Source organism: Lates calcarifer, linkage group LG13 (assembly GCF_001640805.2).
Source record: "Lates calcarifer isolate ASB-BC8 linkage group LG13, TLL_Latcal_v3, whole genome shotgun sequence".
Taxonomy (NCBI): domain Eukaryota; kingdom Metazoa; phylum Chordata; class Actinopteri; family Centropomidae; genus Lates; species Lates calcarifer.
In genome coordinates, this window is record NC_066845.1 from 15,758,245 (window position 1) to 15,782,046 (window position 23,802).

At 41.2% G+C, this 23,802-nt stretch overlaps 3 protein-coding genes across 8 annotated transcripts; 1 reads left to right on the plus strand and 2 right to left on the minus strand.

Annotated features, from left to right (window-relative positions):
* Window positions 1-820: 820 nt before the first annotated feature.
* lg13h5orf34 (linkage group 13 C5orf34 homolog) lies at window positions 821-3,828 on the minus strand. The gene is made up of 11 exons (XM_018669142.2): window positions 3,506-3,828; window positions 3,341-3,430; window positions 2,885-3,250; window positions 2,541-2,803; window positions 2,358-2,456; window positions 1,977-2,097; window positions 1,737-1,828; window positions 1,572-1,650; window positions 1,390-1,487; window positions 1,237-1,283; window positions 821-1,102 (listed from the first exon to the last, which is right to left on the minus strand). Exons 1-11 carry the CDS (start codon window positions 3,707-3,709, stop codon window positions 921-923), a joined length of 1,641 nt encoding a protein of 546 aa, XP_018524658.1. The 5' UTR covers window positions 3,710-3,828; the 3' UTR covers window positions 821-920.
* A 1,063-nt stretch (window positions 3,829-4,891) lies between these two features.
* Window positions 4,892-11,741, plus strand: rnf34a (ring finger protein 34a). Of its 4 annotated transcripts, none has more exons than XM_018669144.2 (8): window positions 4,895-5,084; window positions 5,616-5,904; window positions 6,893-7,279; window positions 7,933-7,995; window positions 8,362-8,563; window positions 8,776-8,805; window positions 9,020-9,061; window positions 9,705-11,741. In XM_018669144.2, the coding sequence occupies exons 2-8, from the start codon at window positions 5,701-5,703 to the stop codon at window positions 9,890-9,892; spliced, it is 1,116 nt and encodes a 371-aa protein (XP_018524660.1). In that variant the 5' UTR covers window positions 4,895-5,084; window positions 5,616-5,700; the 3' UTR covers window positions 9,893-11,741. The 4 variants fall into 4 exon arrangements, with proteins under 4 accessions (XP_050931209.1, XP_018524660.1, XP_018524659.1 ...); XM_018669143.2 differs by having other exon boundaries at window positions 4,897-5,084; window positions 5,686-5,904; XM_051075252.1 differs by lacking the exon at window positions 5,616-5,904 and having other exon boundaries at window positions 4,892-5,084.
* A 147-nt stretch (window positions 11,742-11,888) lies between these two features.
* kdm2ba (lysine (K)-specific demethylase 2Ba) lies at window positions 11,889-23,087 on the minus strand. 3 transcript variants are annotated; one of them, XM_051075251.1, is made up of 10 exons: window positions 22,894-23,087; window positions 18,856-19,077; window positions 18,466-18,609; window positions 17,532-17,620; window positions 16,854-17,139; window positions 15,944-16,761; window positions 15,582-15,745; window positions 15,330-15,491; window positions 14,788-15,006; window positions 11,889-13,198 (listed from the first exon to the last, which is right to left on the minus strand). In XM_051075251.1, the coding sequence occupies exons 1-10, from the start codon at window positions 22,945-22,947 to the stop codon at window positions 13,017-13,019; spliced, it is 2,340 nt and encodes a 779-aa protein (XP_050931208.1). In that variant the 5' UTR covers window positions 22,948-23,087; the 3' UTR covers window positions 11,889-13,016. The 3 variants fall into 3 exon arrangements, with proteins under 3 accessions (XP_050931208.1, XP_018524657.1, XP_050931207.1); XM_018669141.2 differs by having other exon boundaries at window positions 16,854-17,132; window positions 17,534-17,620; window positions 18,856-19,080; XM_051075250.1 differs by having other exon boundaries at window positions 18,856-19,080.
* Window positions 23,088-23,802: the final 715 nt, after the last annotated feature.

A 23,802-nucleotide genomic window follows, 5' to 3' on the forward strand; every position in this document is an offset into this window, starting at 1 on the left:
ACAATTCACTCAGCAAAAATGCTCCACCTATAAAGGAAGTATTTGACACTTAACTGTGTGAAAAAAGGAAACTCCTGTCTGCTTGGAATGATTAAGAGACCCACCAAAGAATTTAAGTTATATATTAAAGTGCTATGATATAAACTGATATATCAGATTTCTAAAACCCTGTTCAGACGCCTAAAAGTGTCATTACTGATTCCATAGGTTTTGGTGTTGTCGGACTGGTGTCTTTTTTCTTTTCTTTTATTTGGCAAATGGAGTGTATTTGCAAAAATTTGATTTACTCTTATATCTTTCAGTATAAATGTAGACTGCTAATACTGGAAGGTAAAAACACAAATGCATTTTTAGAGAGGATCCTTTTGTAGATCAAAACTACTGCATGTCATTCAGTGAAATATTTTAGAAGTTTCTAACCCTTTTTGGGCTGCGTACACCGTCCTAATACACGTGTTGCACCTGGGGAATATGGTTACATTTGAAACCGCAGCATGTATGACTAGTGACCTACATACATGCATATATATATATATATATGCACTTAAGTTTAAAACTTAATTCTTATTTATTTAGTTATAACTCAGTAATAGTGAAACTTTCATATCACAGAGCCATTTTTTCATTAGCCCTTGTACATTACAACCCCATTCTATATTTGACATGGGTGCAGGAAGGAGTAATTTTGCACCTTTGCTTATCTCTGACAGGAAGGGACTGTGTGGTCACAAAGATGTGCTATTTAGCAAAAGGGAAAACATATATATGTTGTTGGTTTGTGATATTAAATACAACATTCAAATAAAGCAACACATAACTTCAAGTTTTTATTTGAGAATCTGTACATAATGGGTAAATTGATTTACATTTTGACAGTGAAGTTTATATGCAGGATTTTTTTCTACTTTTCTCTCACTCTCTCAAGTCAGTGTGGTTGCAGATACGAGAGCATCAATGTCCTGTATGGCTTTGGATGTCCTCTGAAGAGCTTCAGCAACGCAGGCCTCATTCACTGGTTCGTGAGTCACCTCTTCTCCAGAATTACCTTGGAACACCGCACATCCTTTCATACTTATCTGCAGGCGGCTGTTCTCCAGAAGAACTGGTCACACAGGAAGTCAAAGAGCGCGCAGAGTAACGCAAAACAGAAACTGATAATGTGCAAAATCTCATGACAGAAAAATCACTATCCATGTCCACAGCACTTTGTGCCGTCATCTAAGCGTTCAAGGATACAATTGAACCGTTTTATCTTCTCCAGCTCTGCAGCAACGAGATCTGACCTGAAGCGAATGGAAGATCACATGAACGTTACACATGAGCTGTCAACGCAGTATCCAACTCTCAATATTATAATACCAAACGAGTGAGCAGAAAGATATCACTCACCGACTTTCTACTGTCTGTGTCACATTCATGTGATGCTCAACAGGTATAGGACTGGACAGATGTTCTTCAAGCACCAGTGGATTAGAAAAATGTCTACCCTGCAAACAAAATAAAACAATATGATTAGCATCTTAGAAGCTTGAATACAGTGTAAATACTGTAGTAATATCAGCAGGGACTACTTTTTTGGCCTCTTGCAAGCAGCTGGGTGTGGCAGGAAGCTTCAGCGATTGCTTGGCCTGGTCGTAGCAAGTGAGGATCCTGTAAAATGATGTCATGTCACAGTTGGAGACTTAAATGACATAAAGCCATGAAACTCATCAGACTGTGATGAAGTGGCAGCTTACCTGCTCGCACGACTCACAATAGAGCGTATAGAGTAGGCCTGTCCGAGTACATCCGGTGGAAGGTTATTCAGGTGGTATAATACCTCTTTCACCTTTGAGGTAGACACAATCAAATAATTAGGCATTGTACAAACATGTGAGAAACTTGAATGGCTTTGTATGTTAGCTTTCAAAAAAATAACAGCATGCTATTATTACTTAGACTGTATGATGGCTTAAAGATGAGAGGCTTAAGCTCACCTGCCCAGACTGGAGCTCAGGTTGGTGATGGGTAAAGTAAGTGTTAAGGACACCGTTAGACCGGATCACTGATCCATCTCCTGGGGAAACCTCTATGACTGAGACAGCTCCACTCAATATCCTACACAAGAGACATACAAGTAAACACACAGTCACAGTGTCGCTGTATCTGTTATGTATCACTACAAAGAGTTTCTTAAATAAGAAAGGTTAAAGCAGAGAAAAAATCAAATTCTAAACATCTAAAAAATATGCACCACTTGTTTTTGCTGTTATAAAATGAATTAAAGCTACACACAGACACACACACACACACACAGACACACAAAAAGATTTTATATGATAATGATCTTTAAGGTCCTTGAAAACCTGCGTACCTACCTGTAGGTGACTCCCTGACACCACATCACTCTCACCAGCTCTGTAGGAAGGTCTTGATCTAACTGTTCTTTTTCAGCCAGGGGGTCTTTAATCTTCCACCTTAGGTACACGAGCAAGTAAGCTTAAATCAATCACTGAACATTATTAAACAGTGCACTTCACCTCACCTATTAATCAACAAACCTGTGCCTGTGAGGTGAAGGACATGTGAGGGGCAGCGCCAGAGGTAAGTGAGACCTTCTCTGTTCACTAGATGTGTCAGACATATTTAATTTCCTCTCTGCCTGGGCAGAATCGCCGGCTCCCTCTGCCCCGACATCTTTAGATTTAGAGAGACGAGTCGTCCAGTGATGATGAGCCAAGCAGAGAGGGTAGGACCACATGGGAGCATAAGCACTGCAGGAGTGATGCTGGACCACTGTGGTGGATTGGTACATCTCCCCTGGCTGGGAATGGGAAGAAACAAGAAATGAAATAGTTTATCCAAGTTGAGACATGAGCACAGGAGTGTTTCTAAGAAGCATTACCTTTGGCTGAGAAGTGCTGGAAAACCGAGGAGAGCAAGACCTTGATCTAACTGACTCATTCCTTCTGCTTCCTCTCCCCTGATGAGCCTCTTTGATCTTGTTATTGGTGGTCTGATGGATCAGACTGCCAACTTGCTGCTGACTGCCTGGCGTACCATCAGGATCTCTGCTGAAAGACTGGTGCCGATTCTGCATCTGACTGAGGCTGCACGTGAACTTGACTGTGAATTCTTCACCCGAGGGCGACAGCATCAGCGCAGCTCGACCTTCCTCTGACCTGACAATGGTCTCGCCTCCAGGCCCGAGCTCAGCCTCACTGGAAGACCACTCAGGCCACTGCACGTCAGAGTTGATGCTGAAGAAAGGCTGCAGGAGGAGATGCATCAAAAATACAGACACTGATGGCACAGCACATTATGAAGGATTAACAGTCTGCTAGGAGGTAGATCTTGGCACCTTCTTATGTTCAGCAGGGATGAGTTCCTCTGGTAGATATGGTCGGCTTGCATATTTATTCCTAAAGGCCAATGCAGCTACCATCAACTCCTGCGAAATGACATCAGCACGTTGAGTGTGTGAAGTTACTGTAATACAGAGAACAAACAAGACAAGACACGATACCTTGTACGTGCTGATGGTGAACCTCGTCCTCTGTCGGACACTCTCACTGGGCTGCAGAGGATGGCCGGAGGGGTGTGTGGCTTTCACCAGCAGGAATTCGCAGCCGCACGGCGACAGCTGTAACCGGGATCCGTTTAAGTAGCGAACATCTACCGACTCATCTTCATACATGATCATTAAACTGACACCGGCCACGGTTTCCATCACCAAACAGGATTAAACTACCTTTCCTGTACTGTAAACGCGCTGAAACTCAAAGCAAGACCAGCGTCTGTTCACGTCATCACGTGGAAACGTTTGGAGTTGGCGCGCTCACCGAGAGGGAGAAATGGACCGGAAGTAGCGTTAGTGTTTTTTTTCCTTTTTTTCATCGTTTAATAATTATATTCTTTATAGCCAGTGACACAAACCATGTACATGTACAGTCAGTCACAACACATACAATTAGCAATGAATAAAATAAATAAAAGATAATGCACAAAAGTGGTAAATAAAAGTTGTCATAGCCTTAACATTTTCTAAAATCCTATCATACATTTACACAGAATCTGACCATTCGTAAAATATTATTATAAAATAGAGAATAAAATATACAATAGAATATTGGCTTTCATCTTGCATCTTATAATCAGTTATACCAAAGAAAACAAATAAGTGCACTTTAATAATTCAAGAAGGTAAGAGATGTTACCTATTTGTGTGTATATCAAAACTATAGCTGCCATTGGTTCCCATTGATTTTATTCCACAAAGACCCCTAAATGAGGTGTGGAACTACAGACTTTAGCTGAGAGATGAATTTATTTATCTAAGTAAAATTTAAGTAAATAGGCAGTGACTCCTATAGCCCTGCTAAAATCAAACACACATATTAAAAAATAAGAATAATAAACTGGCAAATAACTTGCCAGTGTGATTGGTTAACTCTTTGATATTGCTAATATATCATCTGGGGCCTTTGTCATATAAAGTACAAAATCCTGAAATAGAACCACTTTTATATCTCTTCTTTGAAATTGGCAAATTTTATCTTCCACAGTTCAGATACATTTGATTTATCCAACAAGTTTGATGTATCAAAGTAGTTACAAGGGCCCTGTCAGTCCTGTAGCTCCACATCCTAGCATAATTTCTGCCACTGTCACATTTTATGCAGTGCATATTACCCAGCATGCTTTCTTTGAAGAAACCAGATGTGTTGCAGGCTGAAGTTAAAGATCCTCTGTTTATCAAACAGATGAAATCACATTAATACTTGTATTCTTTTATCGTGGAGTTGAGAGTAGGGAGATGATAGAAAGAAGGGGTGGGAGATGAGGAATAAAATACAACATAGCCAGTCCGCTTGTCCGCTCAGTTCTACGTGTGGCCTGTGGGGGGCAGCAAAACAGCGTCCACCGTACTGCAACACCAGAGAGAAGAAGAGGCAGTAGCTGTTTCTGTGCCCGGGGTACGATCGTTGCTCTCATCACACCGAGACGCATTCAGGCAGTTCAGCTAAATAAGTGACGCTCCGTATTGCAATGGTTACACCGACAGTCTGGTCTTTCACAGTAGAAACGCCGGAGCTGCAATGAAGGTGCATTTTTCTTTACATAACCCCTGCTCCAGTTTTAGCTCTTCTTAGGCTATCGCTAGCAGCTAACGTTAGCTAATGCAAGACAAGCTTCTCGTCGCTGTGTCGAGGGAGATGCCGTTGTGTTATCGAGCCTGTGCTAGCTAATTGTCAAAACGGGAACTTTGACAGCTGACAGCTGTCACCGAAAATCGACTAGACAGTAATGTTAAGCATGCAATTATCAGGCTAAATTTGTTTTCATATTTGAGATTTTGTTTCGTTGTTTTTCTGCCGCCTTGCAGCGTTAACGTTAGCTGGTTATCTTAAATATTCTATCAATGTAGCTAGCTTAATTGTGTGTTTGTGTTGTGGCAATTGTAGCTGCTTGCTCCTTCTGGTATGTGCTTTTGTTATGTTAAACCAGCACTGTGGGATAAAGGCTTTTAGTCATCTCATTTATAATTAATACCCATAGGTGGTATCTATGCAAGGAGCAGGGCTTGTTTCTGTGTTAACCATGTGTACACCCATTCATGTTAAATGTCCTGTCAGCATCTACAGCATCGAGAAGATTAATGTGAAGATAGGAGATACTGAAGTGAAGGTGTTTTGTGACTGTCAGGCAGGGGCCTCGTCCATGTGGGCTTCATGCTGTGGTTTGCTGAATGAAGTTATGGGTACTGGGGCCGTCAGAGGCCAGCAGCCAGGGTTTGGGGCCGGTGCTGGACCCTTCAGATTTGCCCCCAGTGCGGGATACTCTACATACCCGCCCACCAGCTCAGGAAGTCCCAGTCTTGTATGCAAGGCCTGTGGCCAGGCCTTCTCGGTCTTCAGGAGGAAGGTAGGTGCCTGGGTGCTCTGTGTGATGCAAGTACATGTTAATTGGTCTGCTGACTTAATGAGAGGGAAAAGGTGCATGTGTGGAAGCAGAGGGGGATATTAAATGAATATTTTAGACAGAAGTACTAATTAGTTGCTGTACTTGGCTGTGAGAAACAGCAATCTAGTTTTTGGCATGTAGATTGAGTGCATGTTTTCATGCATGTCAACATTTGTAATGGCTCTTCTTATTTTTTAATGCTGCCCAGTGGACTTAAAATTAAGAGTGAAATTAGTCAAAGTCTGTATCTTAAACTGTCACATTTTCTTTTTTTAGAATATACCCAAATCTAACAAATAGCAAAGGTGGTGTATAGAGCAGGGTGTAATTAGCCAATGTTTTCTAAAGAGCTGAAACAGTATTTAGCTGTGTGGGGGGAAAAAAACATTGATTTAATTTACACCCAGAGGCTACTAATTTTTACTGAAAGCTCTGTGCTGTTCTAGCTGATTGCAGAGACAGATGGACAACATACTGGTTCTGTAATGTCATTTTCACTGATCTTCACTGTTCATGTAGGGCTCACAGGGTCTCATTCTGCCTGAACCTTGTGCTTCACTCACTCATCGTGCCAGACTAATCCCATGTCTTGCATTTATTACTGTTTGATGTTTGTCACTTAAAAGAAATGAACAGCCTCCTGCTTCTGTGCCTGAAGAGGTAGAGCAGATGTGAGAGGTTGAAAAATGCAGATGGACTGGCATGGATATATTTTTACAGTGATTTGTTAAATGTTGTCTCTCCACTTGTGATTTCCTATTTTTTCTGTAATATCACAGCTTAATGTTAAAAGAAAAAATGGCAGATAGAGACATTTGGCCACATTTTCATATCTAATGCATCACTCTGATATGAGGGATTTTTGGCAGTAACACTTGGTAGAAGGTGTGCATAAATCGCTAATTGCCTCATTCCATCATTTGTTTTTTTCACTCTGTTTTTTCCCTAGTATATTTGCTGCGACTGCAAGAAGAGCTTCTGCTCGCTGTGCTCTGTGCTTCAGGAGAATCTACGCATTTGTGCCACATGTCACTTGCTGAAAGCAACAGCCTTTCAGCGGCCTCGGCTCATGCGTCTACGAGTAAAGGACCTGCGTCAGTACTTGCTGCTCCGTAACATCCCCACCGATACCTGCAGGGAAAAGGAGGACCTGGTGGATTTGGTGCTCTGTCACCAAGGTATAGAGGAAGAGGAGGACCCCGACACGACCAGCCTCCACTCGCGTTCCCTGTATACACCAACCCCTTCTACCACACAATCTGCCTCTGAGCTGTCTGCTTTCGTCGCCTCCCAGGAGGAACCGCTCAGCAGGAGTGATAGCTCTGATACCAACCAGGTCAGAACCACCTTTAAAACATGGAGGATTGTAATCCTTGTAATTGTCTGCTGAGACACAGAAATATAACTGCGAGCCTCTTAGTTTTGTAACTGGGCATTACATGCTTGCTTTTAAAATTCAGTTGGTGAAAGTTTGGATTTTCAGTAATGGTGTTTTTCACAGTTAGGTTATTTGTGCCATTCTTAGTACAATTTGTCATCAGTTCCAGGAGACTACTGAGCTGCTACAAATGAGTCTAACCATTTGAACCACTTGACACATCCATAGACAAATATAGAAACAAAACGTTGAAGAGAGGTTTATTTTTCATCTTTTCACTCTGGGCTTACTACAATTTGCAAGTTGCCTGAAAGGAAACTGTTCAGGATTCTAGAAAGCAGAGAGACAAAAAGTAAAACAGAGAATGAAAAGCACCATAACTGGAGAAAAGGAAGCTCAGCTCCAAGCAGCCAGGATCCACTATAAATACTTGTACTTGGCCTGCTTAGGGAGCAGTAAGCTTTTCTATGAATGGAAGGGACGAGGCATTGTTGTTCCTATGGTGTCAATGGGCTGTCTGAAGAGTGTCTAATCCTAATCCTCAGTTAACAGTCTTGTTCCTTTGCTCGTAGAGCACACTAATGTTTGTTGTTGCTGTTGTTATGTTGCAGGATATAGGTGATGCCACATCGGTGTCTCTCCTCAACTTGGATCCCAGTGAACACACTCCTGAGGTGATCAAATTTCCTGCAATTATTTTGAAGTAATTTATATGTGAATTATTGACATGACATATTGAATGCTATTCAGTTCTGCTGCTGAGTGTTGATGGGAGTGCAAGGAAATCAATGTGGCGGTAGAAAATGAGATGCTAATGCTTAGAACTTCTTGGCTGGATCTGAAACCTGCTTTCTCCCCTGCTGCAAAAATTGCAGTGTCTTGCAGATTGCAGAACTCAATATACTCCCCCCCCCAAAAAAAATTATAGTCAAAAAGGGCTTTTTGCATAAAAGCAACAGTAATAAATAAAATGATCTGTGATGGACAACAAGATTTTTATGCACAGAAAGTGTAATTTAGTGTATCCTCTGACCCTTTAGGTGAGTCCTCAGACGCGACGTCGGGCCAGAGCATCTCTCTCCGACATCTCCAGCCTGAGAGACATCGAGGGTCTGTCTGTCAGGCAGCTGAAGGAGATCCTGGCCAGGAACTTTGTCAACTATTCAGGGTGCTGTGAGAAGTGGGAGCTGGTGGAGCGTGTCAGCAGACTGTACAGAGAGACGGAGGAGAACAGGAAATCATGTGGGTATTGAGCACAGAGAGTAAATACTGTGCATAGAAATGACACTGTCTGCAGTTTTCTTATTATTTATTAGTTGATAGCTATGAAAAATCCCAATTTTATGTATTGTTAAATATACAAACTCAAGTATAGAGTATATATTGATTTAAGTTGTTATATAAGTATTCACTTACTGTGCACTCAATGATTGAGTCTTATTTCTGTCTTGCAGTGGAAAATGTGAGCAGTACTGTAACCACAGGTAAGCTGTCACTCATCTGTTTGAACTGTCCCTGATTGGTATTGGGTGCCACATCCTGTTTTTAACCATACAAGCCTAATATTTTTGACAATATTACATCTTGTAGGTAATAATGATCATTTAAAGCACCTACTCTGATCACATGTAGTTGAGTTTAGTGATTCACAATGATGATGAAGTGTTTCTTGCTTGCTCTACTCCTCCCACACTAAAGTGGTGGCCTTCCCCCCTCCTATTTGCAACGGTGCCATCGGAGGTAAGGCTTATAGATTCCTCGCCACCGTTGCCGTGGTCGCACACACCATCTGTGGCTCGCCTCTCCATCGTATGAACTGTGTCACATCTACACCACATCTGTACTCGCCATGAACCTGTTCTCATTCGTTATCTAACCCTTTCTTTGTGAAATCCCCATGTGTGCTCCTCCCCTGTGGAATGGCATTTACTGTGAGGGCGTCCGGCTATTTTAAATGTGGATTTAAATATTTCATTTCCATTTGTCATGTTCCAGGATCATTGATCCACCATGAGATCAATCTCCCCAAGGTCATCTATTCATGTGTTCAGCATGTGAAGCTAATTATACTGAGAACTGCAGTATGTTAGCCATGTACATTTGCTCTGTTATCAGCACACCTCTAGTGATAAAGACTGTGTGGTTGCCATAGAAACACCTTGACACATCAGGCATTGACATTTTTCAGGAGATTGTGAGCATGACCTGACTGAGACAAGGCACACAGGATAAGAAGAGGTGTTTTATTAAGCTGCTGAGTATTTTGCTGCCCCAGTTATCCTTCCTCAGTGCATGAGATATCACTATTGTGTTTTTCCCCCACTTTAAAACAGTTTCTTAACATTTCCAGTCACCCCTCTGTGTGTCTGTCTGCCTCTTGCAGATGGCGAGAAGGGTCCGCTGACAATCCACGATGACAACCTCTGCAGGATCTGCATGGACGCCACGATTGACTGCGTCCTCCTGGAGTGCGGTCATATGGTCACCTGCACCAAGTGTGGCAAGAGGATGAACGAGTGCCCAATCTGCAGGCAGTATGTTGTGAGGGCCGTGCACGTCTTCAAGTCCTAATGCACCACTGCAACGACCACAGCACCCGCAGCAGTTCAGACTTGAGACTGTACCTTAACTCAACCATGCAGCTCATAACTTTGAATCCCCAAAAGACTTATTTTGTGGATGTTTCATGTTTGTATTCACATTATTTGCACATTGAAATATTATGAGAAATGTGTTTTTCTTAAGAATTTGACTCTTTTTTTTCCACCAGTGGGCAGAGTGTAGAATCGTACCCTCCTGTGAGTCATTCCTCAAGTAAACATATCTCTAATCTGTGTTCATTCCTAAATGTTCGTTTTGCTTTTCTTACAATTTTTTTCAACACAAAGAATGTGTGGCGCTGAGCCACGTGCAGTCTCCTTCTACACAACTCATCACCCTCAGATCTGCCTATAAACTGTAGCTGGCACTCGACTCTTGCTGAGTATTCTTTAGAGCACCTCTCTTTGCAGCTGCTGCAAGTGAATACATATCTTAGTAACACCAAGGACAGACACACACTGAGCCTGAGCACAGGAGAGTTAGGTGCCAAATAATGGGTTGTGTCCTTAGGCTCTTTCACCCATTCTTTCTTTTCCCTCGACTGTGTGGGCCAGTGTGTTGCTGTCGATTGTTCAGCACGTTTTAACAAAAAGCACTTTGTTCACTCTGTGTGTTAATGTACCACTGCTCACAACTGACTGCAAACCAGTAATAGTGGCTGAGGTAGCACATGTAGTAATTATTGAATACTTGTTGTTTTGTTTTGTTTTTTGAGTTTTGAAGGCCAATAACTTTGTTTAGGGTCAGTGAGAAAATCTAAACAGAAATCATTGAACTTTTCAAGTTAAATATGGTGTTACTCAGCCCACAGATGAGCAGAGATGAGCAGGTGCTCTGCCGAGATTCAAGCATACTGACGACTTAGAATGGTGATTTATGATTACATCAATGTGTTATTAATTTCATTATATTCACTTATTTTCTTATCAAAGAGCTTATTGTAATGCATTACATATTATAATGATCATACAAACTATCATTACAGCAATAGCTAACCTCCGCTGTCACCTCTGTCCTGTCTCAGCACTTTAGTGGAGACAAAAGACAAAAACTGGTGCTAACTCCATCCAACCATCTTCCCTGTTGTCCAGCTGAACTGTGGATGTGAAACTCTGAATGTTTTTATTTCTGTTCTTGTATATTGTCAGGAGTGGAATGAAGTGTCTTAATGCTTTTCAGTTGATTTTCTCTCATGTAGGAGTAATATATTGAACTAACTATTCAAAGATATAGCGACGAGTTTACTGACACCTGTGGTATAGGAAGTATATAGAAATAATGACTTGCTAATGTACATTTGCATATATTGATCCATATGAGATGTATATATCTATATTTTTTTTCCATTTGATTTAAATTGCGTAATATCAGATTATTGAAATGTCCCTGAGATTGGGTTAGTTTATTACATTCTCCTGTCAAGTGGTTTGAAATGTGTTTAAACTGCATTAGGTTTGCTTGAACTATCAGTCCCTCTTGAACCAGAGCATAACATAACCTGTATGAGACTGGTTATGTCATATCCACCATCTGACCCCATGTCTAAAACTCAAATTTCCTGGTTTTCTTTTTTCCCTTAATCCTGCTCATTTAGAAGTATTCAGCTCTCTACTGTACCCACACTAAGTCAACGTTGCTGCTATTACAGTAAAGATGTCCCCTACAATCATGAATAGTAGTGGAGCAGGTTGCACTTTTCCTTTACAGAGGGTATAATTGTGTGCAAGGTTTTGTCTTTGTATTTGGAATGTTGAACTTTTTATTTTGGTAATTAAAGATTTTAATTAAAGTCTGTTTTTGTATAATCATGCATCACAAACTGTGTCCCTGTATTATATTGGATGAAGTGATAATTAATGCTGAAATGATCGGTCAATTATCTGATCAACACAAATTAATCAACAATTTTAAGATATCATTTAAAATAAATTTTGGAGGCATACAACAAAGAAAACTGAAGACTCAATGATGGTACAAATGAAAATTCTTTTAATGCATATTAGCACTTAGTTCTTGGATTTACAAATATAAACATTATCACATTCACTTGAGGTGATCGGAGATTACAGCACAACACCCAAAATACACACAACACCTACTGTATGGAGTTTTTTATTTTTAAATGTATGCAAATGAATTATTTGCAAAGGTCTTAATTAGTTGCTTATATAAACTTGTATAGAGAACCAGATATGCTGGGTTGACTGCATTATAGAAAGTCAGTGTCAGACACATTTTCGCTGTGACTGTTAAATCCCTGCCACTGGCTTTTGGGTGTTAAACCCACCAACTGGGTGCTGCGATAGGCTCAAACCACCCTGATAAATAATTTGCAAGCGTTATTTGACCCAGCAGCTCTGAGAGACATCCATGTCAAATTACTGAATAAATGAATAAATACAAAAACTGTAATAAAAAATAAAAACAATAAATTAATGTTGAAATGTTGATGAAAACCCCATCAAAAACCAACACTCAACAGTTTATAAAAGTATTAATGTAACTGAAGACATGAGGGTACAACAGGAATATGAAATTTGTTTACTCTGTTTTATCAATCTGAAATACATTCTACATATTCAGGAAATATGATAATTTAGTCACATATTTATCACGGTACATGTTTTTTTTTTATAAAGTCAAATACAGATTTTGGCACAATAGGAGACATTATTGTATGAAGGCAGACTGAGGAAGGGGACAAATTTCAGTTCACATGCCGTATAGTCTCTCTGTGATATTTAGCTCCTGAGACACTGTAAACTCATGAAATGATGCTTGTATAAAAATACTGTGTTTTCTAATATTTTAAGATTAAAAATAAACAACCCAACTGTCAATTACAAGCACGTCTTTAGAAAAGTACAATCTCAACACAAATACATGCATGTTGTTTCCTCTTTGTCCATCCAGTGAATGTCTATCACCTCCTCACATTGAGAGTCCATCTAAGTTCTCCATCCAGAAATCTGTCTCTCCATTTCAGGTTGTTTACTGTGACTCAGAGATTTATCATAGGGACCAATTTTTTTTTTTTTTAATTGTTCCATTAAGTGCAAAGACAGTCTTTCAATCATTTGTGTCCTGTTAGGAACTAGCTTGTCTTCTGCAGCAGTTTTTCCTCTTTCAGTCTGAACGGGACGCTCACAGACATCTCTGCGATGAACCTTTCGCAGGCCGTCTTGGTCACCTGCTTGCAGAAGCGAAGGTCTATCTGACAGATGCTTCCACAGCGCTTGAAAAAGTTCAGGGAATGGTCTGTGACCCGGTTACAAACTAAAACAAAACAGAGAGACAATAATCAGTCAAGCTTGATATTTAAAATGGATATGTATAGAAAAATGCACTGAAAATCAGAAATTTCTTCTTTTTTTCTTCATTTGTAATGTCAAGAAAAATACAAGTGCATGTAGATTATTTATGCAGGACAAATGAATATTATCACACAAACGCGTAACTCTTATACAGTCCTGTCTTTTCCTGTACGGCCAGTTTCAGTAGAGCTCTGACTCACTTCATTTACAACTTTCACCTTCAACTATATTCCATTCAAGAGGAGACGCATGGAATATTAAACAGATCTGTAAAATCTGTGTGATGACATCTGATTTTCAAATGTGTCTGTGTTACAAAAAAAAAACAAAAAACAAAAAACACTCCTACAATCTGAGCCATGTTTGAGTGCCACAGTTCACGGAAACACTGAGATTGCCTTCAAAAGGCACTCAGATAGACCACACAGGTGTTTTGAGTTATCCCTGATTAGACGTCTTCTGAGGACTGTCTGTGTGTGTCTACATGTGTCCAGGTGGTGTCATTCTTATTGGTTCATTCAATTTGGTGACCTTATGTAATTCTGGTATAGCTCTGTCCACCCTGAACAGAGGTCTAATCAACCAGACTAAGTCAAAACAGCTGTGTAAGACAGAACACCTCAAGAAGTGATTTATTATTTCAAAAAGTCCTGAAAAACCTCCAGTCGCGTTTATATTCTCCAAAATTTAAAATGTAATTATTTGATTTTTAATTATTAATCTCAGTATGTTCAACTACTTACTGTTTCTAATGCGTTGATTAAATGCAGCCCACAGCCTTCAAATTATTCATGTGATTAAAATCAGCTGTGATATACCCTCTTTGCCTGCAATGCATTAACGTAAAAATACTCGTTCCACTTCCTCTGTCGTTTGCACATACTGAAGGCATGTTAGTTGTCCACTGTGCTTATACTGTCTATATTGAGAATGCTCAGTGTGAATAAATGAGCACAGCTTTATACCTCTTCTCCCCACCTATCCAAATACCTCAAAATCATTAAACAGATACCTGTGGTGGCAATTTAAGTACAGTTTGTGAAAGTATAAAAATCATTGGCAGTATAAGTCTTTTGACTTGTGTCACAGTAGAAAATGTGCAGGTGTAGATAATAAAATACATGATGGCTGAAATTAATCATAAATGTTTGATTTGGTTTCAGTGTCCTGGTAATTTGTCTGCTGGCTCTGTCACGCTGTGAAAAATATCTGTTTTGTGTGCCTCTTCCTTTTTCCTTTAGTACCTGGGGTACATGTGGCCATTGAAGTTTAGAAAAAAGAAAAAGCGAAGATAATACTCTAGTAGTCTAATAGTCTTTCACTATCTGTTATGGATATCACGGATTACTGAGAATGCACTCCATAGTAACTGAACCCCGGGACTGGTCTCCTGCATAGCTGTGACAAAACAGTCTGGATCCCCCCGAAAACCTGAATCAGGCAGCCACCTAGCAAAAGCACTGAGCTTCACGCTGTGTCACTCCTGTATGTAATTACAACCCAGAAACCATTGCAATTGTGCCTGTGTATTCCTCAGGTCCCAGTTCTCACCTGACAGGTTGATTTCTGTGAGGGAGTCTCTGGTCGTGGTCCCTGTAGCTGTCAGCAGGTTGACTGACTGGTCGTTGATGTGGTTGCAGTAGCTCAGGTCCAGCCTGGACAGCAAAGGCATCTGCCGACTGATGAGACGTAAAGATGTGTCGGTGATGTCCAGTCCCGCGAGCCGCAGGTCCTCTACGTTCCGCAACTTGCAGCGGTTGTCCAGTTGACCTGTCAGTCACATAAAGTCACATCACTGATTAATATTTGTTTTTTGTCAATAGCAGCATAATAGTCTACAAGGAGGCGTCCCTCACATTATGTTCTTATTGGCAATAAACTTAAAGGTATGTTTTAGTCCTAAGACCTGAAATCTAAAAATATGAGGGAAAAAATGTACACCTGTCTTTCACTAAAAATAATCTCTGGTTTCTAGAAAAGTGTGAACTGAGTAGGTAATGTGAAAAGTTAACCACAGAGGATTATGGCATGGGACAAAGGAATAAAACCTCCATCCATGGCAACACTTGTGCTTTATTGTCCTACTGATTTACCTGGTCTGTTGTCTGTAGGGGGTGAGAGGAGGTCCCTCATCTGTGCATCTTTAAGTCCCTCTACCCACTGGACATCCAGGGTGCGCAGCAGAGGGCAGCTGGAGGTGCAGAGCGCAGACACAGCAGCCCAAGAACACCCTGACAACTTTAACACTCGCAGACCTGAAAGACAAGGCAGCACTTTGAAATACAGATGCAGAACAGATTGAAAACAAAAAAAAAAAAAAAAAAAGAATTTTCCTTGTTGGGTACCTGGCAATCTGTTAATAAGCCAGCTTAATTGTTTCTTAGAAATGTTGGTCCAGCTGAGGTCTAGGGAAACTGGCTGTCGGCGAATAATCCCGCTTAACATTAGTGGAGTGATGGAGGTGCAGCGGTTCAGATCGATCTTTGTCCACAGTCTCTTATCACAACACCTAGATGTCAGAAACAAAATCTTATGTTACACTGTCAAAGCAGAGCTAAAAAAACAACACAAGCTCTAACTGCTCTTTCACACTTACAAAAGAAAAAAATTGTGCAGCCTGTGCAGCAATATTTTTCATTTTGCAATGCCTGTGGTGTTGAACATAAATATGTAAACAAGCTATTTTAAGTCTGTGCTGTGCATTTACCATCTGTTCCACGTCTTGCAAACTCTCATGCAGACGCATAGCTCCTGGTGTGTGAGGTAGCCAAAGATCTTCATCCAGACCTCGCGCTGTATGATGTGTGTTTTACCATCTTTTAGAGGCAGTCTGTCAGGAGGCGGGCTTATCGGAGGGGGCCGAATGACATGCCGCTCCATCTGGACGCACTTAGGCGGGGAGCGTGGGGGAACCGGCCGGTTGGTTGGGGTGCTCCTGTTGAAGCCCAGCGGAGTGATCTGACTTGGGTAGAAGTGGCGCAGCTCCCATGGGGTCCCGTTCATCTCTTTGGTCTTGAGGTGGGGTCTCTGATCCCCGAGTTCGCTGCCATTGCGGAACAACCTCTTGGGCTCCTCGTTTTCCGTCTCCGGCTCCACCTTGAGGGGTTGCCGGTTCTCGTTGGCCAGGCAGTCCTCTGTCTTCTGGATTTCCTGGTTCAGTGCTTTGCTCAGTTCTCGGCTCAGCTCCCTGTTGGGTAAACGGCGCTTGCGGCGAGCTTTTGGACGTGGACCCTTTTCCTGGGTCTCGCTTCCGCCCTCGCTGCTGGGGCCGGCCTGCGGAGAGCTGCAGTGAGACTGGTCGCTGTCTCCAACTGGTGTTTTAATGCAGTGGTTCAAAAGTTCATTCTTGGAGTCCTTGTCATCCCCTTCTTCTTCAGCGTCTCCAAAACGCCCTTTCCTCTCTATACCACTACGGAAGTGAGGCTCTTTTCCCTCTTCATCCTCTTCCTCATAAGCATCTTCATCCTCTTCTTCTGTCTTGATTTGGTGCAGAAGTTTGGAAAAATAAGGATCATCTGACTTTTCCTGCAGGAATAAATGGCATGAGAATTACCCCCAGACACCTTATTTATAATGTGTTTTTTAAAAAAATCAGTCACTGTGTAAATGATACAAACCTTCTTCCTCACACCGAGATCCTCTTCCTCATCATCATCAAACAGCTTCCTCTTCTTCCTCAGTTTGTCCTCGGGCCTGGGCCTGGGCAAGCTGCTGGGGGAGAGCAGCGGTGGCTGTCGGTGGAGAGGCTCCTCAGGTCTGTACCTGGGTGTTTCCTCTCTGTCTGGCCTCCTCTTGGCTGCAGAAGAAGTGTCCCCCTCCTCCTTCACGGGCTTCTGTTCCCTCAGCAGAGAGCCGGGGAGGTTGGAAGCATACTTGAAGCCTGGACCCCTTTTTTGCTTCAGTACCAGAGGGGACAAAAATGGCAAGACAACTTTATACCTTTAGCCTAAAGCAACGGGGAACAGCAACTGTGCTACAAGCGCAGCTAAGGTTTAATAAACTCATCGCTGTAACCAAGACAAGAAATATGTTGTATGTCAGTGGTTTCCTGCTTCTGTGACAAACACAGTCACATGTGAATGACTTTCACCAACTAGGAAAGTATAAACAGGAAGTGGCAAGTTGAAAACACAAACCGAAATAAAGAAAGCAATACTGAAATAACAAAACAGTTATTATTATCTATGAATAATAACCAAACTCAGAATGTTTCTTTAGTAGTGACTAAAAATACTTCCAACACACACTTAATGAACTGTTAATCTAAACTGTCTGACTCACACATATTTGTACTCACTTTTCCACTTTTCCCAGCATGGTTGCATTTAGGACATTCCCAGCAGTTAGGCAGTTCGTCGTTGACCACTCCTGATGCATCGCTCACCTGATGAACCGATGAGAGAGTGAGGCGGATTTCAACAAGACCAACAAGCTTTAACGGATTCCTATGTACAGTTTGTTTAACACAAACAAGACAAGGGAAGTGAGAGTGAAGGCTGTGACGTGTGGCCGTTGGGCAGGTCAGCTCAGTTTAACCTCAACCATAGTCAACATGCACTCTTGCTTCATGCATTAAACAGAAAAGGGAAGTAGTGGGGAAGTTAAAGACTCCTACTTGAGGAGCTTGAATGCTCACCGCTGAATGGCTGTAATGTCTAAATTCTGATACACTATAACTATACAAAACTGGAAATAAGATCTTAGTCATTGCATGATGCAAAACAACTGGGCCGTGCAAGTTTGAAAAACAGGTTTGACTAAGCCTATGCTAGCAACAACCTGTTGTGTTTTTGACACAACAGCTGCAAACAGGGTGTGTGCTGCTTTACATTTTGTTTTGCCTTTATCTCATCAAATGCCTTTAGTACTAGTAAAGTCTACACTCACACTTCCTTTTAAGGCAATGAGCTCAACTTTCATTCATTTTGTAAATATTTTTACCCCTGATTACTTGAGCACGTGGAAGGAGTCCAACCCTCAAACATGGTATTGTCATGCTTGAGCCATAATAACCTCTAATTCAACAATGATGAGTGTCTGCAGAGTTACATAAACAACACCATTCCCACATTCAGTTACCTTCAGTGTCTACAGTCCCACTGCCTGAGTCACTCAAATTATGTTTCGATGGTCTGGGACTGCTGGCACACTACTTTAATACAGATGAGTCACTGTGTGACTTTGACTGAGGTGGAGTTGTTTAAGTGTTCCCAGCTTGGCCCTCTGTACCTTGAGGCAGTTGGGATGGACAATCTCGTTGCAGATAGAGCACTCCATAAGCATGAAGTTGAACTTGTCCTCCTCTTCCTCCAGTGTGTCCTCCTTCCCTGCCTCTTTACACACCACACACACCGCTGTGTGGGGCAGGACAGGCTGCATGGATCAAAAACAAACAAAAAACTAGGAATAAATAAATTTAACATCAATGAACCATATTATAATGAGTTCTGTTTCATTGTGACTGTGTCAGCTAACACAAGCTTACAACTTCTAAAACTTTCTTCAGACTTATATACTGATAAATCTAAAAAATATTTATTATCATATATAAATATTTATTATCAAAATATTTTAATATCTTATCTCATAATATCTCTAACTCTCTGACTACTGACTCACCGCAATGCACTGTCTCATAATGCAGGATTGCTTCATGCGGCCCGGCCCTCCAAACTTCTTCATGTCCTTGCAGAAGTGACACTCTCCGCACTCAGTCCGGAGGCACGCCTCGCACTTTCGGCAGCGTGTCCTCCTGCGCCTGGCACCGGATGAGCTGCGGTTGGACGGCAGCTTAACGGCTGACGACGTCCCCATCTTGGGCTTCGGCCGGTTGGCTGCCCGCTGCTGGAAGACAAATAGTGAGAATGAAGGTGAGACAAAGGTGAGAAAATTGGGAGACAGGATTGTACCTGGAAACCACAACTGTGTCGTCCACTGTGACAAGGGTGTTTAAGCAAGATATTGGGTGCAGCATACTGCATATAAGTCAACTTATCAGTATGGAGCTGCTGAAATTGAAGTTATTCCTGACAGTGTTGCACCAACATGATTCAAATTTTCAATTTTAGTCATAATCGGCCATTTCTGCTGCTGTTTGACAAATCCAAGCCAATTTTGAATGTGATGATTAAAACAAAAGGGAAGCTTTCAAGGATCCACCTGCTGGAAAAAAAATTAAAGACCAAACATGCTTTCTGTGTTTGTGTTGAAGAGATTTTACAACTCATTCAGGGAATGGAGACACAAAGAAACAGGTACTAATAAAGGGTTGTCTTTACATGTCTGCACCAAGCATTAGGGCTGCAACTAATGTTTATTTTCATCACTGATTAGGTGTTTTGTCTACAAAATGTCAGAAAATAGCAAAATAAGCAAAGGTGAAATATCTCATTTTGTCTAACCAACAATCCAAAATCTGGAGATATTTAGTTTACAGTCATGTCAGACAAAGAAGAAAGAAAGATTTCAGAAGCTTGAAACAGGAAATTACTCAATTATCCAATTAGTTGCTACACTAGTGGACACCAGACATATGGTGGCATTTAGGTGGACAAATATTTGGTGGGCTCCAATGAACAATTATTGATTAATCTAATAATTACCCTCTCAATTTATAGATCAAACATTTAGACTAAAATGTCAGAAAATTGTGAAAAATGGTCAATCACAATTTTAAAGAGCTCAAGGTGAAGTCTTTAAATGTTCAGTTTACGGAGATTTATTTAATTTAAAAAGTTAATAAATTATCAAAGTAGTTGACAATTAATTTTTTCTTGATCAGATAATCAATTGATAGACTTCTCTTTTTCAGCTGTAGATATTAGAATCTAAAATGGCATCAGATGAAATGCTGATGGCAGAAGTTATCAGATCAAAACCTGCTCAACACCTGCCTTATGCTCTGACCTTTTTGGTGAATTACGCACATATACTGTATGCGTGACTCATAGGTGACTGAAAGAAAAGGTAACAAGATGAAACTCATCATATTAGTTAAACTGTACCCGTGACTCATGGGAGTGAATGAAAGAAAAGGCAGCATGATGATTAAACTCATCTTACAAATTTGCAAGGGAAAGGACCGGGCACCTACACACCACCACCACCACCACCACCAGTACTGAACTTTCGATCAACGACCTTAAATTCACATTTGTGATTTTCTAACATTTATTTTTAGTCTCCTCCCTGTTGCCATGGCAGGATTGTAAAGCACTGTGAAAATAAGACAAATCATAGACCATTTCTGTGATTCTTCTTGTAGCAGGAGAGGTTACCTTGGCAACACATTTGCCTTGCTGGTGGCAACTGTGTGAATAGAGGGCTGCAAGAGATGGATAAAAATAAGCTCACAATGGAGGTTATTATTTAGTGTGAGGCTGTGAGCACCTTTCCAGCGTCATTTATTCTGACTCTATTACTGGAAACTACACACTGCCCACATACTACTGATGACTCTTTGAGTAATTATCACTCAACTCATATTTATGAAACATTAGTATTTTATCAAATAGCTTCTGAGCACACATTGATTTCATTTCTGTGTAACAATGCTGGAGGGTTATGGACAGGTTCAACTGGTAAAACAAGATGGAAATAGAACAAGACATTCCAGGCTAACGACAATCTAGACTAATGCTTTCTGAATAACATTACATAAAAAGAGGAGAAAGCAGCCCTGACTCTGTTGACTGTGAAAAAATAACCTACTCAGTAGGTTATTAATGTTGTCCTGATTTTGTCAGGACAACCTCATAACAACAAGCTCCTTCATGTTTACTAGAAACTGTTCTTCTTAGCACTTTTCCTCAGGCGGATTTTGAAAGGAGATGATTTGTTTCTATAGATTTACATCACTGAGTTTCTTTTAAATAGCAGATTTTTTCTCTTCAACACAATAGGTTGTTCTTTGCCTGCTGCTGCTGATGGAGTATTTATTCAAAATAGGGCTTAATCCATCTGACAGCTTTCCATAACCCATTGGACTACCACGAAAATATGGGAGGGAGACATCAAAAGAAATGACTGCTGCTGCTGCTGCTACTGCAGAGATGACTGTCACTGTCAACATCACAGTGTTTTTGGTGCCTCAGCTACCTCATTATTTTCCTGACCTTGTCTGACACAACTGTTTTTTCTAATAGCTTACCTAAAGTCAGGTTTGCAGAGCCTCTGAGCAGAGAATCTGATGTCTATGCAAAGCTCTGACCACAACTAATAGTTGACTGTCTTCTATTCTCTGAACATCCCAGACCTCTACCTAGCTACTTAAATAGCATAGAACTGTGGCCACAAACAAATCAAACAGCTCTGGCCACTTTGCAGAGCATGATCGCCAAAGCAACCATCACCTGATCCGTCTTTACTGTGACTCTGTGCAGTAATATGTCAGGAATTTGGGATTGGTTGCTGAGGCCTGTGAACAAAAACATGGCCTATATTCTCAGCACAGTCTTCTGACTCAGCTTCAACATGGATTTCAGTGGGAGGGAGTCACAAGGCTCATCATCTGCTGCTCATGTACAGTCAGTGGTCCTTAACACAAATAATAGTGTGTTACTGTCTCCAGTAATGTGTAACAACAGAAGAGGTCAAAATACTCCCTCTGATGAGGAACTGTTAATGGGCGGTGTGGGTATAAACATTATGTAAGCACAAGGAGCTGGCTCACATGTCAACACTTCTCACATTTCTCCTGAACAGTGCAAGCCAACTGTCTGATGTAGACTTGTGCAATATCCCATAAAAGCCCTGTTACAAAGTATTCTTGCTGTGGATCCCAGTAAAAATGGATTTCATATCACATAAAAACTTTGTGTCTAAGACAGTTTGTTAAGTAAGATGTCTAGCAAAAGTCATCAGCATTGTATATCCCTCCTCCCAGTCGAAAACATGGACAAAATGCAGCTGAAACCAAACCAACTATAATTTTGCCAGGGGTCTGTGGAGGTCACTGGGACCCCAGTTTGGGAACCCAGTATAAGTAGAGCCACTTCATTGTTCCCTGACCCCATCCCCCCTTCTCAGTCCCTGCTTCAACAACATTTTGCCTAAAGCCCTCTTAAAGGCACAGGGTGATGAGACAAGTTAAGGAAGTATGAGGAAATTAATCGCAAGAAAAGCATTTTTTCTGAGAGGAAATATGGGAGGTTAGTGTACATGAGTAAATCACAGTTTTTACGAGCACGAAGTTGGGTGGTCTTACAGCTAAATGGAGGACACTGGGGTCTGGTCACAGCCACGGATATGTAACATTACTGGAGGTAAATGCTCTGTGTTGAGAGGCGGTCAGTACAAAATGGGTCAGTTGTGGCAAACATGATAGATGGTGTCTAAGGAGAAGAGGACACTGTGTTTGGACGGTCAGTATACTGATAAGCTGTCCGTCTCCATTTAACTCCGTGCTATGTTTTAAATGTTTAGCTATATATCCCTCTGTAACCCGGTTAACTGTTGAAGAGAGTTTTAAAAGACGCCTTTCTCCTTTCAACTCGACTAAAATTACACAGAAGAAGAAGAGCGGGTGAAAGCCAAACGTTAACCTGAACCTACTGAAGAAAAACACCATCCAACTCACAAAAGGCTTCCTTCGAAACCGCAAACTAAAGCAACACAGGCACACACTGAGGTCACATTATGAAATGTAAGAGCTCTGACCTGCTCAGACTCTGAATCATATTCCTCATCGTCTCCGCTCAATGACAAGGCCATGGCTCCTCTTTCTCATCGTTTGTGAACAGCAGAGAAAACTAACATGGCTGAACAAGGCTCCTCCAGACCAGCTCAGCCCCCGTCCCTCCTCCTTCGCATCACACCGACACAGGCAGCTGCTAGCTGCTAGCTGCTAAGTTCACTGTGCTACGTTCACTAACCATGGGAAACAACAACTTCCTGCTTACTTTATCCACCCACTGCATTCAAACTACCAAACAACAGTCGACGATGAAAGTAATAACAGTGACTCCACTCACATTTCAAATGCTTAAGAGTATGTAAAACAGTAACATAAAACAAAAGGTAAGGTACATATAAACCTTTTGTCGCTGCTTAGAGTCGCAAGGACCTTGCCATACCCTGCATCCGTTATTGACGTATGGCGTAAATGCATCATGATGCAACAGGAAATGAAGATAAGCAGGTAAGACAAGAAAGTTCACTCCCACACACGTCTCAGTTTGCTTCTGCTGTTTTTCTAATGACTGTACAGGTTCCTCAAAGATTAATTTGATTTATTTAACATCTTAATCCTTAAAGACTTAGTACGTTACTAATGGTCTCACATTCAAACGACATGCCCTTGAATACGTTTACTTAACATTATGTGAAGCCTATTAGCCTTGGTGTCAGTAATGATTATTCACGTTTTCCACATATTATGACCCAGTGGCCAATCAGTGTGGTATTTTTTTGACTGGCAAAGTCAGTCACCTGATCTCAGTCCACCTGAGCAGGTGTTTTAGGTGAAGTCAAGAGCAAGAGCTAAGTATGGCTGTAGTTCATTGATCATCAATATTTCAAGTGTCCACTTATGTCTACAGGTCATAGACCTCGTCACTGATTGCATGA